General features: G+C 54.7%; 1 protein-coding gene across 1 annotated transcript in view; it reads left to right on the forward strand.

Annotated features, from left to right (window-relative positions):
- Window positions 1-23,446, forward strand: part of arhgef1b (Rho guanine nucleotide exchange factor (GEF) 1b) — a 206,319-nt gene extending 182,873 nt beyond the window's left edge. The window contains exons 24-33 of the mRNA XM_041176896.1: window positions 1,592-1,667; window positions 3,114-3,281; window positions 6,547-6,634; window positions 7,057-7,167; window positions 8,872-8,948; window positions 10,675-10,866; window positions 13,970-14,281; window positions 15,309-15,475; window positions 18,759-18,852; window positions 23,313-23,446. Coding sequence (XP_041032830.1) covers window positions 1,592-1,667; window positions 3,114-3,281; window positions 6,547-6,634; window positions 7,057-7,167; window positions 8,872-8,948; window positions 10,675-10,866; window positions 13,970-14,281; window positions 15,309-15,475; window positions 18,759-18,852; window positions 23,313-23,326 — 1,299 coding nt within the window. The 3' untranslated portion in view covers window positions 23,327-23,446. The remainder of the gene's footprint in view (window positions 1-1,591; window positions 1,668-3,113; window positions 3,282-6,546; window positions 6,635-7,056; window positions 7,168-8,871; window positions 8,949-10,674; window positions 10,867-13,969; window positions 14,282-15,308; window positions 15,476-18,758; window positions 18,853-23,312) is intronic.
- The last annotated feature ends 330 nt before the right edge of the window (window positions 23,447-23,776 follow it).

The following is a 23,776-nucleotide window of genomic DNA, read 5'->3' on the forward strand; positions in this document are numbered from 1 at the left end:
CCCTGTATCAATCTCAAACCAATCCCACTGCCCTGCTCTCTCCCCATAGCCCTGTATCAATCCCAAACTAATCCCACTGACCCGCTCTCTCCCCATAGCCCTGTATCAATCCCAAATTAATCCCACTGCCCCGCCCTCTCCCCATAGCCCTGTATCAATCTCAAACCAATCCCACTGCCCTGCTCTCTCCCCATAGCCCTGTATCAATCCCAAACTAATCCCACTGACCCGCTCTCTCCCCACAGCCCTGTATCAATCTCAAACTAACCCCGCTGCCCCGCCCTCTCCCCACAGCCCTGTATCAATCTCAAACTAAACCCACTGCCCTGCTCTCTCCCCATAACCCTGTATCAATCTCAAACTAATCCCACTGCCCTGCTCTCTCCCCATGTCCCTGTATCAATCCCAAACTAATCCCACTGCCCCACTCTCTCCCCATAGCCCTGTATCAATCCCAAACTAATCCCACTGCCCCACTCTCTCCCCATAGCCCTGTATCAATCCCAAACTAATCCCACTGCCCCGCTCTCTCCCCATAGCCCTGTATCAATCCCCAAACTAATCCCACTGCCCTGCTCTCTCACCACAGCCCTGTATTAATTCTAAACTGCTCTCTCCCCATGTCCCTGTATCAATCCCAAACTAATCCCACTGCCCTCTCTCTTCCCACTGCCTGTAACAATCCCAAACTAATCCCACTGCCTTGTATCAATCCCAAACTAGTCCCACTGTCTCACTCTCTCCCCATAGCCTTGTATCAATCCCAAACAAATCCCACTGTCCCACTCTCTCCCCATAGCTCTGTATCAATCCCAAACTAATCCCACCGCTCTGTCATCAATCCCAAACTAATCCCTCTGCCCTGTCATCAATCCCAAACTGATCCCTCTGCCCTGTATCAATCTGAAACTAATCCCACTGCCCTGTATCAATCTGAAACTAATCCCTCTGCCCTGTATCAATCTGAAACTAATCCCTCTGCCCTGTATCAATCCCAAACTAATACCTCTGCCCTGTCATCAATCCCAAACTGATCCCTCTTCCCTGTATCAATCCCAAACTAATCCTTCTGCCCTGTCATCAATCCCAAACTAATCCCACTGCCCTATCATCAATCCCAAACTAATCCCTCTGCCCTGTCATCAATCCCAAACTAATCCCTCTGCCCTGTCATCAATCCCAAACTAATCCCACTGCCCTATCATCAATCCCAAACTAATCCCACTGCCCTCTCATCAATCCCAAACTAATCCCTCTGCCCTGTCATCATTCCCAAACTAATCCCACTGCCCTGTCATCATTCCCAAACTAATCTCTCTGCCCTGTCATCATTCCCAAACTAATCCCACTGCCCTGTCATCATTCCCAAACTAATCCCACTGCCCTGTCATCAGTCCCAAACTAATCCCTCTGCCCTGCTGTCTCCCGCGTATGTCCCTTGGGCTTAAATGTAAAAAGAGGCAGCTGTAGGTGGTTGTCTGAGGTGTCCAGTGCTTTTGCCCTGGAGGTGCAGCTCCCTTTGGCAGGGTGTGGGTTGGGATTTAATTGATGCCGTTGTTTAAATCAAAGCATTTCTTTGTCTTTTGGTTAGAACATTGACCTGACTCAGCGTCGAATGGTGCATGAGGGACCCCTGATCTGGAAATTAACAAGGGAGAAAGCTGTTGGTAAGTGAGAGAGCATCGATGGGAGGAGGGGCGCGGGAAGGACCTCCCTGCTCAAGGGGTGTAAAATAGTGAGAGACTGAGCAGGGTATAAATTCCAGAGAGGGAGTCTGACCTGAATTTATTTCCAGATAGTGAGACTCTCAATTAGAGGGAATCTTTGCCAAGGACTGAGCGTGTGTCTCCATTACTAAGGACCTGTTAAGTGTGGGTTTCTAAGAGTCTCTCCTAACTGAGACTCAAAGGAGGTTTGTCCTTACGAAGGGTCTCATTTGCAGTCAGCTTGACAGTGTTAGGGGGGTTGGTCTGGGTTAAAGAGCAGCGAATCAGGTATTGCTTTGACGTTTGCTGTTCTTGCACATCTTCTTTGTGGAGGATTCTGTGTACATGGTTGAGAGAGGTCTCTGTGAAGTCTCATTCCTCCTTTCTGATGCTGCATGTCCTTGCCCCTTCCTCCTCTCTCCCCCACTCTCTGACACTTCCTTCCTTCTCTGATTCACTCTCCCACTCTTCCTCCGTCTCTCCTGCTCTGTCTCTAATACTCTCCCTCCTCTCTGATACTCCTTGTCCCTCTGTATCCCCGCCTCCTCTCACACTTGCTCTCCCTCTTCCCTTCTCTCTGACACACTGTTTCATCCCCCACCCATCCTTCTCTCCCTCACGCTCCATCTCTAACAAACTCACTCGCTCTTCCTCTCGGACACTCTACCTCTCCCCTATCTCCCATGCTCTGTCTCTCACACTCTCCCTCGTCTTCAACACTCCTTATCCCTCCCTCTCCTTGTCTGACACACACTTCCTCTCCCTCCCTCTGACATGCTCTGCCTCGTAATACTCTCCCTCCTCACTGACACTCCCTCTAAGCTTTCTCTAACACACTCACATTCTCCGTGTCTCTCCCCTCTCAGTCACATGGTCTTTGTCTCACTCTCTCACACACACACTCTCGCTCTCTCTCTCTCTCTCTCACTCACTCTCACTTTCACTCTCTCTCATTCTCACTCTCTCCCACTCTCTCTCTCTCTCTATCACACACTCCCAGCTCTTCTAAAACACTCCCTTCCTCCCCCCTGCCTCTTTCATGGCCCTTGTCTCTCTCTCCCTCTCTATCTCTCTCCCTCCCTCTCTTTCTCTCCCTCCCTCTCTCTCTCTCTCCCTCCCTCTCTCTCTCTCTCTCTTTCTTTCTCATTCTGACTCTCCCAACAAATCTAGCGCATACTGTTTCTTCCCCCCACAACTCTAACATTCCTTGTCCTTTCCCTGATGCTCTGTGTTTCTCCTTACTCTAACACATTCTCTCTCTCTCTCCCTCCATCCTCTCTCTGACTCTCCCAACACCTCTAACACACACTTTCTCCCTCCACAACTCTCTAACATTCCTTGTCCTTTCCCTGATGCTCTGTGTTTCTCCTTACTCTAACACACACTCTCTCTCTCTCTCTCTCTCAGATGTCCACGTGCTGTTACTGGACGATATCCTGGTCTTGATGCAGAAAGTGGACGACAAGATGGTGTTGAAGTGTCACAGCAAGAACTCGATGGGGGTTTCTGAGGGGAAGCAGATGCTGTGCCCCATCATCAAACTCGGCAGCGTTCTCGCCCGGGACGTCGCCACAGGTGGGCAGTGTCGCCATGGGGACGTTACAGTGGGTCAGGGAGGGAGAGGGGCAGGGAGGGGGTGGGTACGATGCTCCCCTCGTTTCGTTCAGAGGATACGAGCATCCCTGGCAAGGCCAGCGTTTCATTGCCCATCCCCAATCGCCCTTGTAGTGGTGAGCCGCCCTCTTGAATACAACTGAGTGGCATTCGGGACCATTTCAGAAGGTAGTTAAAAGCCAACCGCAGTGCTGTGGATCTGGAGGCGCATGTGGGCCTTTCACTTGAGATGTTAAACTGAGGCTTCGTCTTCACTGCTCAAAGCAAGAGCTGATGGTGTCGCGGGGGTGGGGGGGAGGATATTAGCATGGATAGAGGACCGGTTAGCCAACAGGAAGCCGTGACTAGGCATTAGGTTGGCATGATATAACAAGTGGAGTGCCACAGGGATCGGTGCTGGGACCTCAACCTCATACAATTTGTATTGATGACTTGGATGAAGGGACCGAACGTACAGCTGCTGAATTGGCTGATGACGCAAAGCTAGATGGGAAAGTAGGTTGTGAAGAAAACACAAGGAGTCTGCAAAGGGATTAAGTTACGATTAGGTCAAGTGAGTGGGCAAAAATTGGGCAAATGGAGCACACTGTGGGCGACTGTGAACCTGTCCACTTTGGGGTGAGGAATAGAAAAGCGGCCTAGTTTTCAAACTGTGAGAGATCGCAGAACGCAGCGGGACAGAAGGATCTGAGTGACCTGGTACGCAGTCAGGAAAAGTTAGTATGCAGGGACAGTGAGTGAGCAAGAAGGCAGATGGAATATTGTCGTTTCTCGCAGTGGTGGGGGGAATGGAATTTAAAAGCAGGGAAGTTTAGCTACAGTTGTACAGGGCCTTGGTGAGACCACATTTAGTTGATCACCTTATTTGAGAAAGGGCGTAATTGCTCAGTTGTCCATTAAGCAGTTCAGAGGAGGTTCGCTCGACTGGTCCCTGGGATGAATGGATGACCCTTATGAGGAAAGGTTGGACTGGTTGGGCCTCTACCCATTAGGGTTTAGAAGAACGAGAAGAGACATTACTGAAGTATGTAAGATCCTGAGGGGGCTTGACAGGGCAGATGCTGAAAAGATGTTGCCCCTTATGGGAGAGACGAGAACTAGGGGACACTATTTAAATATAAGGGGTCTCCCAATTAAGATGGGGATGAGGAGAAAGTTTTCTCTTCGAGGATCATGGATCTTTGGAACTCCGTTCCCCGGAGAGCAGTGGAGACAAGGTCAGTGAATGTGTTTAAGTCAGCGTTAGGTAGACTCTTGACTAACAAGGGAGTAAAAGACTATTGAGGGTCGGGAGAATATGGAGTTGAGGCCACGATCAGATCAGCCATGATCTTAATGAATGGCAGTGCAGGCTCGAGGGGCCGAATCACAGCATCTCTCAGTGCAGAAGAGGCCCTTCGGCCCATCGAGTCTGCACCAACACATGAGAAACGCCTGACCTACCTACCTAATCCCGTTTACCAGCACTTGGCCCATAGCCTTGAATGTTATGACGTGCCAAGTGCTCATCCAGGTACTTTTTAAAGGATGTGAGGCAACCCGTCTCCACCACCCTCCCAGGCAGCGCATTCCAGACCGTCACCACCGTCCTCACATTCCCCCCTAAACCTCATGCCTCTCACCTTGAACTTATGTCCCCAAGTAACTGACCCTTCAACTAAGGGGAACAGCTGCTCCCTATCCACCCTGTCCATGCCCCTCATAATCTTGTACACCTCGATCAGGTCGCCCCTTAGTCTTCTCTGCTCCAACGAAAACAACCCAAGTCTATCCAACCTCTCTTCATAACTTAAATGTTTCATCTCAGGCAACGTCCTGGTGAATCTCCTCTGCAACCCCTCCAGTGCAATCACATCCTTCCTATAATGTGGCGACCAGAACTGCACACAGTACTCCAGCTGTGGCTTCACCAAGGTTCTATACAACTTCAACATGACCTCCCTACTTTTGTAATCCAGGCCTCGATTGATAAAGGCAAGTGTCCCATATGCCTTTTTCACCACCCCACTAACATGCCCCTCTGCCTTCAGAGATCTATAGACACACACGCCAAGGTCCCTTTGTTCCTCAGAACTTCCTGATGTCATGCTGTTCATTGAATACTTCCTTGTCAAATGGCCTACTCCTGCTCCTAAGTCGTGTGTTTGTACTTTCTCCCCTGCCTGCTCTGGTGGATATAAAAGATCTCATGGCACTGTTTTGAGGAAGATTGTGGGTGTTCTCCCAGGTGTCCTGGCCAATGTTTGTCCCTCCATCAACGTCACAAAAATTATTATCTGTACCTGTCATCACGGCATCATTGTTTGTGGGAGCTTGCTGTGTACAAATTAGCTGCTCCGTTTTCTACATTACAGCAGTGACTTTGCTTCAAAAAGCACTTCATTGTCGGTAGAGCGCTTTCAGACGTCCCGTGGTCGTGAAAAGCGCGATAGAAATGCAAGCCTTTCTTTTGAAACAACACTAGTGAGCGAGATGGGCTTTTTATGGACAATTCAGTCGTTTCGTGGAACCCGCTACTGAAACTGGCTTTTTATCCCGAATTTATTTAATTAACTGAATTTAAATTCCCCCAGCTGCTGCGATGGGATCAGAACCCATGTCTCTGGATCATTCTCTGGATTACTCGCCCAGTAACACAACCATTATGGCACCATGATCCCCTGATTGCAGGGAGAGTCTAGTCAGTGTGAAATTGGTAGTGTTTCAGCTGTGTCAGTGTGATGGGAATGTCTGCGTTTGCATATTTTACCTTGTTAAAGGATTTACATACTTGTTCATACTTGTGTCTGTGTGCTTGTGGGTGCATGTCTGCGTGTATGTGTGTGTGTGCACGCCTGTGCGTGCGCCTGTGTATCTGTATTCATGGCCCGGTCTCTATTTGTTTGCTTTGCCTGTGTGTGTGGTTGTATCCCCTGTCTCCATGTCTGTCTGTGTGTCCCCCTCAGTCTGTGTGTGTGTGTGTGTGTGTGTGTGTGTGTGTGTATGTATGTGTGTGTCTCCATATGGTGTGAGTGTGTGTGCGCACACTTGCCTATCGTCTATTGCTCTGGTTGCTTATGTTACGATATGTTTGTTTGTGAGTGTATGTGCATGTCTGTCAGTCCCTCCATCTGGTTTTGTGTGTGATGATATGTGTGAGTGTGTGTTTGCCTTGTAAGACAATTGGCGATCAGTGCCTGTAAACCATGACCTTTGTCCTTCACGAACACTTGTGCTTCTGTTGCAGACCGCAAGGCCTTCTTTGTCTTGTTCCAGACCAGCACTGGGGCGCAGATTTACGAGCTGGTGGCACAGACGGTCTCTGAGAGGAGAAAGTAAGTAGCAGGCGAAACTGGGTCGGCAGATCTCGTCATGGGATGGGGCCTGGACTCACTACAGGGGAGCGTTGGGGGGTGGGGGGAGGAGGTCTCATTAGCGATGAGGGGCGGAGAGGAGAGGGTGTGAAAAGAATCACCCAGAGCTCCAGATCACCAGCCGCCGTCCCCTGCTGTGAAAGGACACCGAGTCAGGACAGGGAATTTTGTCTGATTTGTCTGAATCCCCCCTTGGTCGAATAGCATGCCACTCGCGCGCGGCAAAATCGGGCTGTTTTGGAGGGGCTGCGGGTCATGGCACTGCCAGCACAGGCACCGTCGAGAGAGCAGGTGCCCAGGGAGCCAACACTGGCTGAGAAACAGACCTCTCAGCGCCGCGTGCAATAAGTTAACCTCCCGCTCTTTTCCTGTGATTCCCACAGCTGGTGCGAGAAGATCCTGAGCACGCAAGAAGCCCTCAGTCAGCTGAAGCCCTCAATGGCGCCCAGGAACAGTTTGGTGCCACCTACGGCCAACATGCCCCTTAGTCCCACGTAAGTATGTCGGCGGTCTGGCACTGTCAGTGGGGGGGAGGGAGGGAGAATTCAAAAGGAGCACGGTTACATCGAACCTGCTGCGATCAGCCTTCACTTGGAGATTTGTGCACAGTTCTGGGCTCCACGCTCTTTAACAAGGGCGCTGGAGAGGGCGCAAAAACGAGGGGAGCAGACCTGAGTAAATGGCAGCCAACAGCAAACATCTCCTGCTTCAGAAAAGAGAAGGGTTAGGGTCATTTTCGGGGTGCCTTGACACAGGCCCTGAAAACACGGAAGAATGCACCCACTGAGAGCCAAAAAGTTGTTGGAGAAGCCAATACCAGGAAGGCATAAGTGCTAGGGCATTGCTAGTAACCAGAGGGTACAGATTTGTGCTGGTTGCTTAAAGAACCAGAGACAACATGGGGAAACTTTCTTTGCTCAGCGAGTTGTTGTTACCTCGAATGCACTGTCAGAAAGGGCAGTGGGAGCAGATTCAATTGGAACTTCTAAAACAGCTTTGGAAAAATTATTTTTTTTAAGTTATAGGACTATGGTAAAAAAGCAGGGGAGGGGGATGAATTAAATCATTGTACCAAAGAGTTGGCATCAGCACGAAGGGCTGAATGGCCTCCTCTCCTCTTTCTGTGTCATAGGATCGTGGGGCTGAGTTGCCCCCTCCTTTTCCTCGGTAACAGGATCGAGGGGCTGAATGGCCTCCTCATGTTCCTGCATAACAGAATCGTGGGGCTGAATGGCTTCCTCATGTTCCTGTGCAACAGGATCGTGGGGCTGAGTTGCCCCCTCCTTTTCCTCGGTAACAGGATCGAGGGGCTGAATGGCCTCCTCGTGTTCCTGCATAACAGAATCGTGGGGCTGAATGGCTTCCTCATGTTCCTGTGCAACAGGATCAAGGGGCTGAATGGCCTCCTCATGTTCCTGCATAACAGAATCGTGGGGCTGAATGGCTTCCTCATGTTCCTGTGCAACAGGATCGAGGGGCTGAATGGCCTCCTCATGTTCCTGTGTAACAGGATCGAGGGGCTGAATGGCCTCCTTATGTTCCTGTGCAACAGGATTGAGGGGCTGAATGGCCTCCTCATGTTCCTGTGTAACAGGATCGAGGGGCTGAATGGCCTCCTTATGTTCCAGTGTAACAGAATTGAATAGCTGAATGGCCTCCTCATGTTCCTGTGCAACAGGATCGAGGGGCTGAATGGCCTCCTCATGTTCCTGTGTAACAGGATCGAGGGGCTGAATGGCCTCCTTATGTTCCAGTGTAACATAATTGAATAGCTGAATGGCCTCCTCATGTTCCTGTGCAACAGGATCGAGGGGCTGAATGGCCTCCTCATGTTCCTGTGTAACAGGATCGAGGGGCTGAATGGCCTCCTTATGTTCCAGTGTAACAGAATTGAGTAGCTGAATGGCCTCCTCATGTTCATGTGCAACAGGATCGAGGGGCTGAATGGCCTCCTCATGTTCCTGTGTAACAGGATCGAGGGGCTGAATGGCCTCCTTATGTTCCAGTGTAACAGGATTGAGTAGCTGAATGGCCTCCTTATGTTCCAGTGTAACAGAATTGAGTAGCTGAATGGCCTCCTTCTGTTCCTGTGTTAAAAAGGTAAGGTACAGAGTACCTGGTTTGTGGCTCTGTGTCAGTCTGCTTTTAAGTCTGTCCTTTCTCTCTTCTCTGCCCCCACCCCACCCACCCAACCCCAGCATGTCCTACAGGGAGCCGATGCTCAACTCCGAGAACAGTTTCTCAACTCGTGACAGAATCAACTCCGACTTCAGTGGTAAGGCGGGGAAGCTGACGAAGGGTGGGGCTCCCAGGACAGTCTGGGAAGTCCAAATGGGTTTCGATGCAGGGAGGGACTGGGGATGGGGTGGTGGGGGGTGTGGTCAGCGGGGTGGGGAGTTTGGTGTTGCTTAAACGGACTGGTGATGCTTCACACAGCTCTGCTGGCTTTGGGACCTGGGCTCATACCCAGCCCCAAGCTGAAGGGTGAGCTGTCAGAGAGTGGTGGGTTGGAGGGTGGTCGGCAGGGTGGGGGGTGAGTTCTAGATTTGGCTGTAGGTGGGGGACAGTCTGAGGTGGATGGACTAGGTTGGGGGTTTGTGAATCTGGGTTGGATTAGGAGGAATTGGGTTAGAGGTGGGGATGGTTGGGTTGGGGGTGTGGGACATGTTGGGGGACAGGGGGGTTGCAGTAAGTTAAGTTTGAGTGTTGAGAGTTTGGAATTTTTATTCGTTGGCAGTAGGGGTTGGGTTGAGCTGGGGAGGATGTGGATTGAGGTTGGCGGAGTTGGATCACAATTCAGCTGGGTTGAGGTTGGGGGCATTGAGTTGAGGTTTCAGGGGCGTTGGGTTGAGGTTCGGGAGGTTGGGGGGGTTGCTTTGAGGTTGGGGGAAGGTTTGTGGGAGAGGGGCTGGGTCGCGGTTTGGGCTGGGGGGTGTTGAGGTTGGGATTGGTTTGAGTGGGGTTAGGCTGGGCCGAGGCTGGAGGAAGGTGGGTCGAGGTTGCATTGAGGTTCGGGGTTGGGGGGGTGGGGTAGTGCTGAGGTTGGAGGGGTCGAGGTTGGTTGGGGTGGTGGGGTTATGTTGGGTTGAGGTTGGAGTTGGGTTGGGGGTTTGAGGTTTGGTTGATGGGATTTGGTTTGGATGGGTTGTGAGGGATTGGGGGGTTGGTTGGGGATATTGGTGTGATTGAGGGAATTGGATTGGGCTGAGGGTGATGAGGGTTGAATGGGTTAGGGTTGGTGTGTTGGGGTTAGGTTGAGGTTTGGGGTTGAGTTGAGGGGTTTGAAGTTGGGGGTTTGGGTTGGAGGTGGTGTTGGGTGGGCTGGTGGAATTGGAGTTTGAGTGTGATGGGGTGTTTTTTTTATTTGGTCATAGATTATGAACGTTGCTGGCTAGACCTGTGTTTATTGCCCATCCCTAATTGCCCTTGTTCAGAGGGCATTTTGAGTCAACCACATTGATGTAGGTCTGGAGTCTCGTGAGGATGGCAGATTTCCTTCCTAAAAGACAGTAGTGATTGGGCTTTTACAACAATTATCAGTTTTATAATTCCAGATTATATATATATATATACCTGCTGGGGTGGGATCCGAACCCAGAGCATTAACCTGGGCCTCTGGAGTACCAGCCCAGTGACAATACCACTACACCACTTCTTTCCCACACTGGGGTATTTGGCTTGGGGCGGTCGTGGAGATGTTGGGTTAGGTAATTGGGTTGCAGGGTGTGAGTGGAGGGTTGGACGAGGCTCTGTATTGTCGGAGGGTGGCTCCGGGGGCATTTTGGGTTGGACTGGGGAGGATTAATGTCAACTTGAAAAATTAATACCATTTCAACATAAGTCACTGTCACGGTCTCCCCGAGACCAGAGCTGCGATGCTAGGGGAGGGCAAGTGGTTCTCTCTTGGAGAAAATGTATGCTGAACTTCCCTCTATCTTCACGTCCCGAATCCTAATGTCATTCCCTGACACCCCCTCACTGGGGACTTTCTCACTTCACAGCCAAGGAGAGTGACGGTGTATCACAGGACAGTGGGACCGGTGAACCGAGTGTAGACGATCGCCCTGGGGCTGACATCCTGGGACAGAGTGTGGGGCAAGCACTGACGGACCTCCTCAAGGCCAACGATGTGGACCTGATGAAACTGGCCTCAGGACCGTCTGAACACGTCGCAGACGAAGCATTGGAGGATGGTGAGTGCCCAGGGGCATGATTCCTATTGATCTGCACATGCAAGGATACACCCAAACCCCCCCCCCTTCCGTGAAGATGCTGAGACTCATTGTGGTCTACCCTTCAGTCCTGTGGTCAAGTGTCCCACACAAGCGAGTGTTGGCAGCTCAGTTAAGCCCTGCTTATGTCCAATGTGTCAGCGTGCACACACATTTGGATTTAAGCACAGATTAACTAGCTCCCTCTCTCTCCCCTCCCCTCCTCCCCCCTCTCCCTCCCCTTCTCCTTCTCCTCTCCCCATTTCCCTTCCCCCTCCACCTCCCTACTGCTTCCCTCCCATGCCATTCCCCCTCATCCCATACCCACCCAGTCAACTCCTTTCCCTAGCCCATCTACCCCCTTCCCCTTCCCCTCCATCTACTTCCCACCCCCTTCTACCTCCCCTCCCTACCCCTTCCCTAACCCCCTCTACCCCTCCCCCTGCCCTCTTGCCCTCTTCCTGCCCCCTGTTATGGCCGATGCAGTAGGTAAAGTGGAGTTATTTAAAAATCCCAGAGGGAAACTTTAAACAACTGTCATAATTATTAATTTTAAGTGTTAGGTTTGAGATGCAACTCTAAATTCAGGAACCAGACCATCAGTTCTTGAGGTTTTACATTAAACTAATTGAAGCATTTTATTAATTTACGCATATATATATATATATATATATATATATAAACATGGCTACAAATTACTACTGTCATAATTTTTAACAAATTCCCAAACAAATCTCCATTAAGGCAACAGAAACCCATAGACTTAACCAGACACCAGGCAAAGCATTTTCACCTTACAAATTCAAAATGAGGTTCCTTTCACTGTGGAGCCAGTTGGAGGCTTACAGCTGCCTTTTGATCTCACATTGCCTCTGCTCTGCACACCCGAAAACTACTGTAGTTATACCGACCAGCACTGATTGAATTCAAATTATCGTCTCTTTGAGCTTCATCTTTTTAACAACGAATCCCTTTTCATTGTACCAGTTTTATTAGGAATATAAACATATTGCTTGGTAGCTGCGAGATAGGCATCAAGTTTTCACCCCACTTCTTGAATGCTCTAGTCAAAAATGCAAATATTCACCATCTCTCTTACATATCAAAACTAGTACACATCAAAGCACCCAGACTAGCTGGCTTCAATCCAATTAAGACACACCCACAGACTAAACCTCTATTTTAAAAGAAAAATATTTTCCAAAATATTATATATATTTATAGCTTTATGACACCCCTCGCCCTTCCCCCCCTCGCCCTTCCCCCCCTCGCCCTTCCCCCCCTCGCCCTTCCCCCCCTCGCCCTTCCCCCCCTCGCCCTTCCCCCCTCGCCCTTCCCCCCTCGCCCTTCCCCCCTCGCCCTTCCCCCCTCGCCCTTCCCCCCTCGCCCTTCCCCCCTCGCCCTTCCCCCCTTGCCCTTTCCCCCTCACCCTTCCCCACCTCGCCCTTCCCCCCCTCGCCCTCCCCCCCACTTGCCCTTCCCCCCTCGCCCTTCCCCCCTCGCCCTTGCCCCCTCACCCTTCTCCCCCCTCGCCCTTCTCCCCCCTCGCCCATTCCCTCACTCCTCCCCTTCACCCTCACCCCTCCCCTTCACCCTCACCCCTCCCCTTCGCCCTCACCCCTCCCCTTCGCCCTCGCCCCTCCCCTTCGCCCTCGCCCCTCCCCTTCGCCCTCGCCCCTCCCCTTCGCCCTCGCCCCTCCCCTTCGCCCTCGCCCCTCCCCTTCGCCCTCGCCCCTCCCCTTCGCCCTCGCCCCTCCCCTTCGCCCTCGCCCCTCCCCTTCGCCCTCGCCCCTCCCCTTCGCCCTCGCCCCTCCCCTTCGCCCTCGCCCCTCCCCTTCGCCCTCGCCCCTCCCCTTCGCCCTCGCCCCTCCCCTTCGCCCTCGCCCCTCCCCTTCGCCCTCGCCCCTCCCCTTCGCCCTCGCCCCTCCCCTTCGCCCTCGCCCCTCCCCTTCGCCCTCGCCCCTCCCCTTCGCCCTCGCCCCATGCCCTTTGCCCCATGCCCTTTGCCCCACGCCCTTTGCCCCTCGCCCCACGCCCTTTGCCCCTCGCCCCACGCCCGTTGCCCCTCGCCCCACGCCCGTTGCCCCTCGCCCCACGCCCGTTGCCCCTCGCCCCACGCCCGTTGCCCCTCGCCCCACGCCCTTTGCCCCTCGCCCCACGCCCTTTCCCCTCGCCCCACGCCCTTTCCCCTCGCCCCACGCCCTTTCCCCTCGCCCCACGCCCTTTCCCCTCGCCCCACGCCCTTTCCCCTCGCCCCACGCCCTTTCCCCTCGCCCCACGCCCTTTCCCCTCGCCCCACGCCCTTTCCCCTCGCCCCACGCCCTTTCCCCTCGCCCCACGCCCTTTCCCCTCGCCCCACGCCCTTTCCCCTCGCCCCACGCCCTTTCCCCTCGCCCCACGCCCTTTCCCCTCGCCCCACGCCCTTTGCCCCACGCCCTTTGCCCCTCGCCCCACGCCCTTTGCCCCTCGCCCCACGCCCTTTGCCCCTCGCCCCACGCCCTTTGCCCCACGCCCTTTGCCCCTCGCCCCACGCCCTTTGCCCCTCGCCCCTCCCCTTCGCCCTCGCCCCTCCCCTTCGCCCTCCCCTTCGCCCTCGCCCCTCCCCTTCACCCTCGCCCCTCCCCCTTCGCCCTCACCCCTCCCCCTTCGCCCTCGCCCCTCCCCTTCGCCCTCGCCCCTCCCCCTTCGCCCTCGCCCCTCCCCCTTCGCCCTCGCCCCTCCCCCTTCGCCCTCGCCCCTCCCCCTTCGCCCTCGCCCCTCCCCCTTCGCCCTCGCCCCTCCCCCTTCGCCCTCGCCCCTCCCCCTTCGCCCTCGCCCCTCCCCCTTCGCCCTCGCCCCTCCCCCTTCGCCCTCGCCCCACCCCCTTTTCCCCTTTGCCCCACCCCCTCACCCCTCCTGCCCTATCTCCCCTCCCCCTCTCCCTGCTCCCCCTCTCCCTGCTCCCCCACCCTCCCCCTGCCGCTCCTCCCCCGTCTCAGTGGGACTGGCCTCCTTTGAGCCAGCTGGGTCACGTGTCTACTGCAGATCAGGTCTCTGCAGCCCCAAGACCATTGACGCTGATGCCCTTTCCTCCGCTTTTCCACAGTCCACACAATGAAGCGGACGCTCCACAGGGGCAAGAGAATCTCCATGGAATCCTCCCTGCGGTCCCCCGAGCCTCCGGGCGAGGGGGGCCAGGACCCAGGCAGCGGGGCCGGTGAGACCGGCCTGGAAGGCGATGGGGAGGAAGGAGGGTCAGAGGCAGAGAGAGAGAAGGAGCCGGCTGTGCCGGAGGGAGAGCAGGAAGCTCGAAGCGAAGGGGAAAATGGTCACGAGAGAGGAGAGACGGAGAGCGTAGAGGACTCGACAGAGGCACAGGGAGACGAGAAGGAGCCGGAGGAACCGGTCAAAGGAACAGGTAAGGAAGCGGGTAAAGGGGCAAGGCCGAGGGGGGGAGGGAGAAGGGGGGAAGGAAAAGAGGGGGCAACAAGGCGAGGGAGAAGGGGGCGGGGGCGGCGTGGGTAGGGAGGAGGGGGGGGCGGGACATCGGCGGGGCGGAGGGACGGGTGGAACGAGGGGTGGGGTGGAGGGAGGGAGGGGCGGTGTGGAGGGCGGAGGGAGGGGCAGACGCAGGGAGGGAGGGAGGGGCAGGTTGGAGGGCGGAGGGAGGGAGGGGTGGAGGGTGGAGGGAGGGGCAAATGCAGGGAGGGGCAGAGGGAGGGAGGGGCGGTGTGGAGGGCAGAGGGAGGGGCGGGGTGGAGGGCGGAGGGAGGGGCAGACGCAGGGAGGGGCTGGGTGGAGGGAGGGAGGGGCAGTGTGGAGGGCAGAGGGAGGGAGTGCGGGGCTGGGTGGCAGGGGGGGTAGAAGCGGGTGAGAAAGAGTGGGGAGAATCGGAGACTATAGTGAATTGAGAGTGGAACTCTGTACATTGGGCACTATCAGGAGTGCTGCCTTGTCACGTGTCCCCGGGTAACTGACTGCACCCCTCCCAGCCGATCGCCCTTCACCCCCCCACCCCTCCGGTTAAGGGGAGGTTTAAATCGAGGTGTTCAAAATCATGAGGGGTTTGAATAGAGTGAATCAGGAGAAACTGTTCCCAGTGGCTGGAGGGTCGGTAACCAGAGGGACACAGACTGAAGAGAATGGGTAAGAGAGCTGGAGGGGGAGATGAGGAGGAATGTTTTTACACAGCGAGTTGCTGTCATCTGGAAGGCGCTGCCTGAAAGGGCGGTGGAAGCAGATTCATTAGGAACTTTCAAAAGGGGCAATCGGATAAATAATGGATAAGATAAAATTTGCAGAGCCAAGAGGGTAAGAGCAGTGGCAGCGGAGGTTGTATGACTAGTTGGATCGCTCTTTCAAAGAGCTGGCACAGGCGCGATGGTCTGAATGGCCTCGCCCTGTGCTCTCTGATTCCGTGATTCATGCCTTTTTCTGATCCGCAGCGGAGAATTTGCACACACAGCCCCAGCTATCTGAGGGTCCCGGAGGGCCCACTCTGAATGGCGGGGAGACAGAATTCAGCTGCAGCCCCCTCTTCCTGTCCCTGGAACAAGCGGAGGAGATGGAGCGGAAAATGAACAGCCTCCTGGTCAAGATTCAGCATCTAAAGGTGAGGCTGACGCACCTCTGCTTTGCTGACCTCCCCCTGACCTGCCCCCGACCTCTGCCTGACCTGCCCCCAACCTCCCCTTGACCTGCCCCCGACCTCCCCTTGACCTGCCCCCGACCTCCCCCTGACCTGCCCCCGACCTCCCCCTGACCTGCCCCCGACCTCCCCCTGACCTGCCCCGACCTCCCCCTGACCTGCCCCCGACCTCCCCCTGACCTGCCCCCGACCTCCCCCTGACCTGCCCCTGACCTGTCCCCGACCTCCCCCTAACCTGCCCCTGACCTCCCCCTGACCTGCCCCCGACCTCCCCCTGACCTCCCTCCCCGCTCCCCCTGACCTCCCCCCCGCTCCCCCTGACCTCTCCCCTGCTCCCCCGACCTCTCCCCCCGCTCCCACTGACCTCCCCCCTCCGCTCCCCCTGACCTCCCCCCCGCTCCCCCTGACCTCCCTCCCCGCTCCCACTGACCTCCCCCCTCCGCTCCCCCTGACCTCCCTCCCCGCTCCCCCTGACCTCCCCCCCGCTCCCCCTGACCTCCCTCCCCGCTCCCCCTGACCTCCCTCCCCGCTCCCCCTGACCTCCCTCCCCGCTCCCCCTGACCTCTCCCCCGCTCCCCCTGACCTCCCTCCCCGCTCCCCCTCACCTCCCTCCCCGCTCCCCCTGACCTCCCCCCCGCTCCCCCTGACCTCCCCCCTGCTCCCCCGACCTCTCCCCTGCTCCCCCGACCTCTCCCCCCGCTCCCACTGACCTCCCCCCTCCGCTCCCCCTGACCTCCCTCCCTGCTCCCCCTGACCTCTCCCCCTGCTCCCCCAACCTCTCCCCCCGCTCCCACTGACCTCCCCCCTCTGCTCTCCCTGACCTCCCCCCCCCCGCTTCCCCTGACCTCCCCCTGCTCCCCCTGACCTCCCCCCTCTGCTCTCCCTGACCTCTCCCCCTGCTCCCCCTGACCTCTCCCCCTGCTCCCCCTGACCTCCCCCCTGCTCCCCCTGACCTCCCCCCGCTCTCCCTGACCGCCCCCCTCCGCTCTCCCTGACCTCCCCCACCCCTCGCTTCCGCTGACCTCCCCCCCTGCTCCCACTGACCTCCCCCCTCTGCTCTCCCTGACTTCCCCCCCGCTCCCCCTGACCTCCCCCCCCCCCCCCACCCCCCACTCTCCCTGACCTCTCCCCAGCTCCCCTGACACACCTCCCTCGCCCCCACCGCTTCCCCCTTGAACCCAGTTTCGGGAGTTGAAGAAAAGCCTGAGATATATATCTTCTGGCAAACACATTAGATCAGAAGTTGTGCACTTGGACAATAGCTCTGGTTTTCACATCAGAAGCACAGCAGGAGGCCATTCAACCCCTCAATCCTGTTACACCGTAGCAGTAGGAGGCCATTCAGCCCACCAAGCCCACTCAGGCTACTGTAACAGGCAATTTGGCTCATCTGCTCACCTCTCCCCGCTGGTGTTTATGTTACACTCAAGCCTCCTCCCTCCCTCCCTCCCTCTGTTCATAATCACCATATCCTTATATTCCTTTCTCCCTCCCGTGTTTATCCAGCTTCCCCTTAAATGTACCTATGCTCTTCCCTTCAACCACATTCTTCCCAGGTAAAGAACCTTTTCCTGATTTCCTTTCGGCTTTATTAGCCATTATCTGAGATTGATGCCCACGAGTTCTGGTCTCGCCCACAAGCGGATCCATCTTCTGTGCGTCAATCCTATCGAACCCTTTTTCAAGAGCTTGGATCAGGTCACCCCCCCTCAGCCTTCCCTCTGCCAATTTATATTTAACTAGCAAACTAGAGGGATTTGAAAAGGGGAATTGGTCAAAGGGGGGTGGAGTTTCTCTGAGGTGCAGAGGAAGTGGGGGAGGCTGAACTGTGTGGCCACAGCATCACTGCTGGTGGGAGGAGGTAACTGCAGCGTGACATGTTTACGCAGCAAATCTCCATTGTAGCAGGTTGTACCACGGTGTGACAGCTGGAACTAAGATTTTGTGAAGAGGAAGCGAATAAGTGAAAAGAGGTTGTCTCCCACTGCGCCTGGGATGGATTAAAAAGCCGTAACCTCTTCACTTTCAGTCCCTTGTGATTCTTGCTGAATGTACCCCTTGCGTTCTCACCTCTCATTTTACAATGTCAGGTGTCTGGTAGCACCCTTGCCCCTGAGTAAGAAGGTCATGGGTTCCAGTCCCAATCCGGGTATTTAAGTCCATAATCCAGGCCAAGACTCCCAGTGCTGAACTGTCAAAGGATCAGCACCAAGAAGCACTGCACAGTTGGAAAGTCAGTACTGAGGGAATGTTGCACTGTTGGAGGTTCAGTACTGAGCGAATACTTCAGTGTCGGAGGGTCAGTACTGAGGGAGTGCTGCAGTGTCAGAGGGTCAGTACTGAGAGAGTGCTGCAGTGTCAGAGGGTCAGTACTGAGGGAGTGCTGCAGTGTCGGAGGGTCAGTACTGAGGGAGTGCTGCAGTGTCGGAGGGTCAGTACTGAGGGAGTGCTGCAGTGTCGGAGGGTCAGTACTGAGGGAGTGCTGCACTGTCGGAGGGTCAGTACTGAGAGAGTGCTGCAGTGTCGGAGGGTCAGTACTGAGTGAGTGCTGCAGTGTCGGAGGGTCAGTGCTGAGGGAGCGCTGCACTGTCGGAGGTGTTGAATTTCCGACATTACAGTAGAAACCACATTTAGAAAAATATTTCATTAGCTGCGAAGTGGTTTGGGATGTCTGGAGTTGGTGAAAGACGCCAAAATTTAAATCCCTCCCTGGCCTCTCCCCATCCCTATCTCTGTGACCTCCTCCAGCTCCTACAACCCTCCCTATCTCTGGCACCTCCTCCAGCCCTTACAACCCTCCCTATCTCTGTAACCTCCTCTGGCCCCTACAACCCTCCCTATCTCTGTAACCCCCTCCAGCCCCTACAACCCTCCCTATCTCTGTAACCTCCTCTGGCTCCTACAACCCTCCCTATCTCTGCAACCTCCTCCAGCCCCTACAACCCTCCCTATCTCTGTAACCTCCTCCAGACCCTAAAACCTGCCCTATCTCTGAAACCTCTTCCATCCGCCTCTCTACCTCACCCACTCCTCCTTTTAAGACTCCCCCTTTATAACCTGCGCGTTTGACCAAGCATCCGGTGCTGGTCCTGATATCTCCTCCCGTTCGTCTGTGTTAGTTTTTGCCTCAATGAAGCTCCTGTGGAGGGACATTTTACTTTGTTGGAGACGCTGGTGTAGTAAGTGCACATTGCCGTATGAGTGCTGGATCTCTCTTCACTGGTCGGTTCTCTCTCTGGTTCCCTAGGCGATGGAGGAGGACTACCACCGGCTGCGGCAGGCGCTGGTTAACCTGACGATGGCACCGCGCCATTCACCCCGAGACAGCAGGCAGGTGTCGGGTGAGTAAGTGACACTGTGTCCACCCATTCAGGGTCAGCCCCCTTCTCCCCCTCCCTCATCCCCCCCACCCCCCCTGGCCTCGGACAATGGGCCCCAGTGTGAGGACATCCCACCTTGGACCGAGCAAAGACAAATCAGTAGCTGGACGCCAGGGCCTGTGGCAGAGCAGAGAGGTTTAGGGGGTCCAAGTCCAGAAATTCCTAAAAAGCCAATAAATTAAAAAGCCAAATACAACGATGGAGTTGTATAGAACCTTGGTGAGGCCACAGCTGGAGTACTGTGTGCAGTTCTGGTCGCCACATTATAGGAAGGATGTGATAGCACTGGAGGGGGTGCAGAGGAGATTCACCAGGATGTTGCCTGGGATGAAACACTTAAGTTATGAAGAGAGGTTGGATAGACTTGGGTTGTTTTCGTTGGAGCGGAGAAGACTGAGGGGCGACCTGATCGAGGTGTACAAGATTATGAGGGGCATGGACAGGGTGGATAGGGAGCAGCTGTTCCCCTTAGTTGAAGGGTCAGGCACAAGGGGACACAGGTTCAAGCTGAGGGGCAGGAGTTTTAGGGGGGATTTGAGGAAAAATCTTTTTTACCCAGAGGGTGGTGAGGGTCTGGAATGCACTGCCTGGGAGGGTGGTGGAGGCGGGTTGCCTCACATCCTTTAAAAAGTACCTGGATGAGCACTTGGCACATCATAACATTCAAGTCTATGGGCCAAGTGCTGGTAAATGGGATTAGGTAGGTAGGTCAGGTGTTTCTCACGTGTCGGTGCAGACTCGATGGGCCTCTTCTGCACTGTGTGATTCTGGTCTTCAACTCGAGGGGGGCTAGACTACACAGGGATGGGAGTTATGTTACAGCTGAGCAAAGCTCTGGTTAGACCGCCCCCCGCTGGCCCTCTGGAGTATGACTGTGTTTAGTTCTGGGCAGTGTACCTCAGGAGGGATATACTGACCTTGGAGGTGGTGCAGTGCAGTTCTGCCAGAACGCTACCTGGGGTAAAAAGGGTTAAATCACGAGGACAGGTTGCACAGACTTAGACTTGTATTCCCTCCGGTCTTGAGTGTGAAGGGTGGTGGAGATCTAGTCGAGCTGTTGAAGATAGTTAAAGGATTCAATAGGCTCCAGAGAGAGAAACTATTTCATCTGCTGGAGGTAGGGGGGAGCCTGGAACAAGGGGCTAGAACCTTAGAATGGCTCGATCAGGCGTGGATTCAGGAAGCACTTCTTCACACAAAGGGGAGTGGAAATCCGAAACTCCCTTTCCACCCCTCCCTCCCCAACACCTTCCCCCACCCCCAAAAAAAGTGATGTTGAAGCTGGGGGCAAGTTTCAAAACTGCGATTGATAAATTCTTGTTGGGCAGGAGTATTATAGGGTTACGGAGCCAAAGCAGGTTAGGTGGCTGTAAGGTACAGATCAGCCATGCACGACATGAATTGCGGAACCAGCTCAAGGAGCTGGTTGGCCCACCCCCCCCCACCTCTCCTGTGTCTGGGAAACTGGCTCGATGGGTCGAATGGCCTTTTCCTGACCCCAGCTGGAGCTCCTATGGTTAGCCCACGCTAGGGAGATAAGCAACTCCCCCTGATGTTCTGCTGTACCAGTGGAGAGCCGCTGTGGCCCAGACTTAATGACCATCACTCTCCAAACTCTGGTCAGTTCAGTCATTGAGCTATAAATAATTTTAGAGCACCAGCAAGTTCTATTGATATGGCGCCTTTAACATAATGTAGCGAAATGTCCCAAGGTGCTTCACTGAAACATAATTGAACCGTGCAACACCGAGCCACACGCAGCGATGCTAGGCCAGATGATCATCAGCTTGGCCAAAGAGGTAGGTTTTCAGGAGTGTCTTAGAGGAGGAAAGGTGTAGGGAGGAGATTCCAGAGCTTAGGGCTGAGGCAACTGAAGGCACAGCTGCCGACGGTGGAGCGATTGTAACTGGATGTACAAGAGGCCAGAATTGGAGGAGCATAGATATCTCGAGGGGTCGTGGAGCTGGAAGAAATTCCAGAGGTAGGGAGGAGCGGGGCCCTGGAGAGATTCGAAAACGAGGATGAGAATCTTTGAAGTCAAGACCACCCCTCGACCCAGGGGCCAGTGTAGGTCAGCGAGCGTAGGGGGGGCGATCGGGGGAACAGGACATGCCGCAAGGTCCGGCTCAGGTTTACAGAGGGGAGTTGGAATAGGTGAGTGCGGAGGTAAAGAGGGTTTCGGCGGAAGATGAGCTGAGGTGGGTGACGTTACAGAGGTGGTCGGGAGCTCATGTCGGGATGACACTAAGGTTGCAGAGAGACTGGTTTCATCTCAGACAGTTGCCAGGAAGAGGGAGGTAGCTGTTTTGGATTGCGCCTCTGGTGTTGGATTCTTGGTGTGGTTCTTGGTTATAGAACAAACTGTTAACATACTCTGGTACTTCCTTAACACTTGCTTATTAGTACTACATCTAAACAGATTACAGAGTAGGTATGTTGCACCAGGGCATGGTGTTGCAACCTCTCTCTCCCTCTGTCTCCCAGAGAGAGATAGAAAGTACTAACACATGACCGACTGATGTCAGTGCTCCATCATCGTTTATGTCATACCTTATCGTATCTATTCTGTTAATCTTTACACTACGGTAGCTGGAACATGGGTTGACCGGGGGATCAAAAACAGGGGCTGCAGTCTCCCCCGTATCTAACTGGAGGAATTTTGTGCTCGTCCAGTACCGGGTGGTTCAGAGACGGATCAGAGTTGGACATGTTCCTGGAGATGCGATTGCGTGACTACCTACCACAAGTCACTCCCGCTCAACATGCCAATCCTCGCAATAGCCCACCTTCCTGACAGCGAAGGCTCCTTCGTGAACTGATTGGGTGCTTTTTGACTCCGTCAACCCCCCCCGCCTCCCCGGGGCAATATTTGGATAACTTCCTATCAAAAATATGTAAAGAAAATATTTCTCTTTGTATGTCAATGCCGCAGTGATTTTATTATTTTTCTCCCTGGCTGTTGCTGGCAGTGCTCTGGGGATTAATCTTTTAATCCTTTAGACTCCAGGGCCACCCTGGAGCATTGGCCACCTTCATAGGGACTCCTGCCCTGATTCCACCCTCCGTGTCCAGACATCGACGAGTTGCTGTCCAGTCTTATTAAACCCAGCGACAGGCCTTCAGGAAGGTGGAGCTGCTGAGGGTGGAGATAACAGGGCATGGGCTCTTATAATCCGATTCCCTAATTTAAAATCATACATTTCTTCTTAATTTTTGTATATTTCAGTTTCATATGGATTCATAGAGTGTTACGAACAGAAGGGGCTATTCGGCCCATCATAATGTGCTGGCTGTTTGAAAAGAACCATCCAGTTAGTCTCACTGTCCCTGCTCTTTCCCCATAGTTCTGTGATTTTCATTCTCCTCCAAGTATTTATCCCAGTTCCTATTGAATCTGCTTCCACCGCCTTTTCAGGCTGCCCATTCCAGATCACGACAACTTGCTGTGTAAAAACATTCCTCCTCATCCCCCCCACCCACCAACCCCCACCACCCCCCCGCCCCCTCTGGCTCTTTTGCCGATTCTCTCCAATCTGTGTCCCTCTGGTTACCGACCCTCCTCCCACCGAAAACAGTTTCTCTTTATTCGCTCCATCGAAACCCCTCGTGATTTTCAACGCCTCGATTAAATCTCCCCCTCAACCTGAGAACAATCCCAGCCGCTCCCCGTTAACTGCAGTCCCTCATCCCAGGGACCGTTCTGGTGAACGTACGCTGCACCTTCCGTTATTTACGTGGAGAAACGCTGGAACTCATCAGAGGTGGGGCTTGTTGGAGCCTGGGGCTCTCTCTGCAGCCCTCGCTGAGCAGCTGGGAGAAGCGCCACAGTGCCGCCACTGGTGGAGGGCTGCCATTGCAGCGTGACACGTTGACATAGCCAGCTTACCTTTTAAACGTGAACGTTTCAAATGAGTACATAATATTTACAGCATGTCGGGCCCAACTGCTCCATACTGTTATTTATCATCCACAAGAACCTCCTCCCAACCCCGTCCTCACCTCCGCCTATCAGGATATCCTTTTATCCCGTTCTCCCTCATGTTTGCCCAGCTCCCCCACCCTCCTCAGCCACTCCCCGCGATGGCCACTTCTGCGTTCTCACCACTCTGTGGGTGAGGAAGTTTCTCCTGAATTCCCGATTGGATTTGTCAGCGACCATCTTCTGTGTCTGGCTGCCGCTTCAGCCCTTGCCGGAACCGTGTCCATGGGGTCTTAAAGCCCCCTTACAGCAATCTCACTCCTTGAGAACGGAGCCACAGCCTATGCAATCTCTCCCGACAGGCACCTAACAACAGGACGAAAGGCTTTCAAGTTGTTGATTCCTGCCGGCAACAACGCCCCCCACCCCCCCCCGCCCCGCTATCTGCAAAGGACGTGTGGATTCCCTGGAGTTTCATTCTGCTTCTGGTTATATTTTCCAGGTGAGAGGTGGTGAAGAGGGAGCTCGCTGACGTACCCAGCTGTCATCGCTCTGCAACTTCATTTTAATTCCTCACTTCGGGGTGTCCTTCCCTGTTGATGGTGGGGAGGTTTGTGCGGGGGTCGGGGTGGGGGGGTGGTGTACTTGGGGCGAAGGGGCTGGGGGTGGGTGGTGTCTTCTGCTTCTTTTGCCAATAGTTTCTCCTCAAACCCCCCACCCCCTCCCCCCCCCCCCCCCCCCCCCCCCACAACACCACAACACCTTTGCCCGCCACCACAGTAGAGTGTGCCACTCTCGAAGCCTGCCAAGGGACTGCCAGCCAGCCAACTCTCTATATAAAGCGCTTAAATACTGGCAGCAGCCAGGGGCCAAGATTAGAGGAACATGGGTGGGGAGGGGAGGGATTGTTAAAGCAACTCTGAGCTCAGTCCCATTTCAGTCTTGATTTGGGGACAGAGTCCAAGG

Source organism: Carcharodon carcharias, chromosome 29 (assembly GCF_017639515.1).
Source record: "Carcharodon carcharias isolate sCarCar2 chromosome 29, sCarCar2.pri, whole genome shotgun sequence".
Taxonomy (NCBI): Eukaryota; Metazoa; Chordata; class Chondrichthyes; order Lamniformes; family Lamnidae; genus Carcharodon; species Carcharodon carcharias.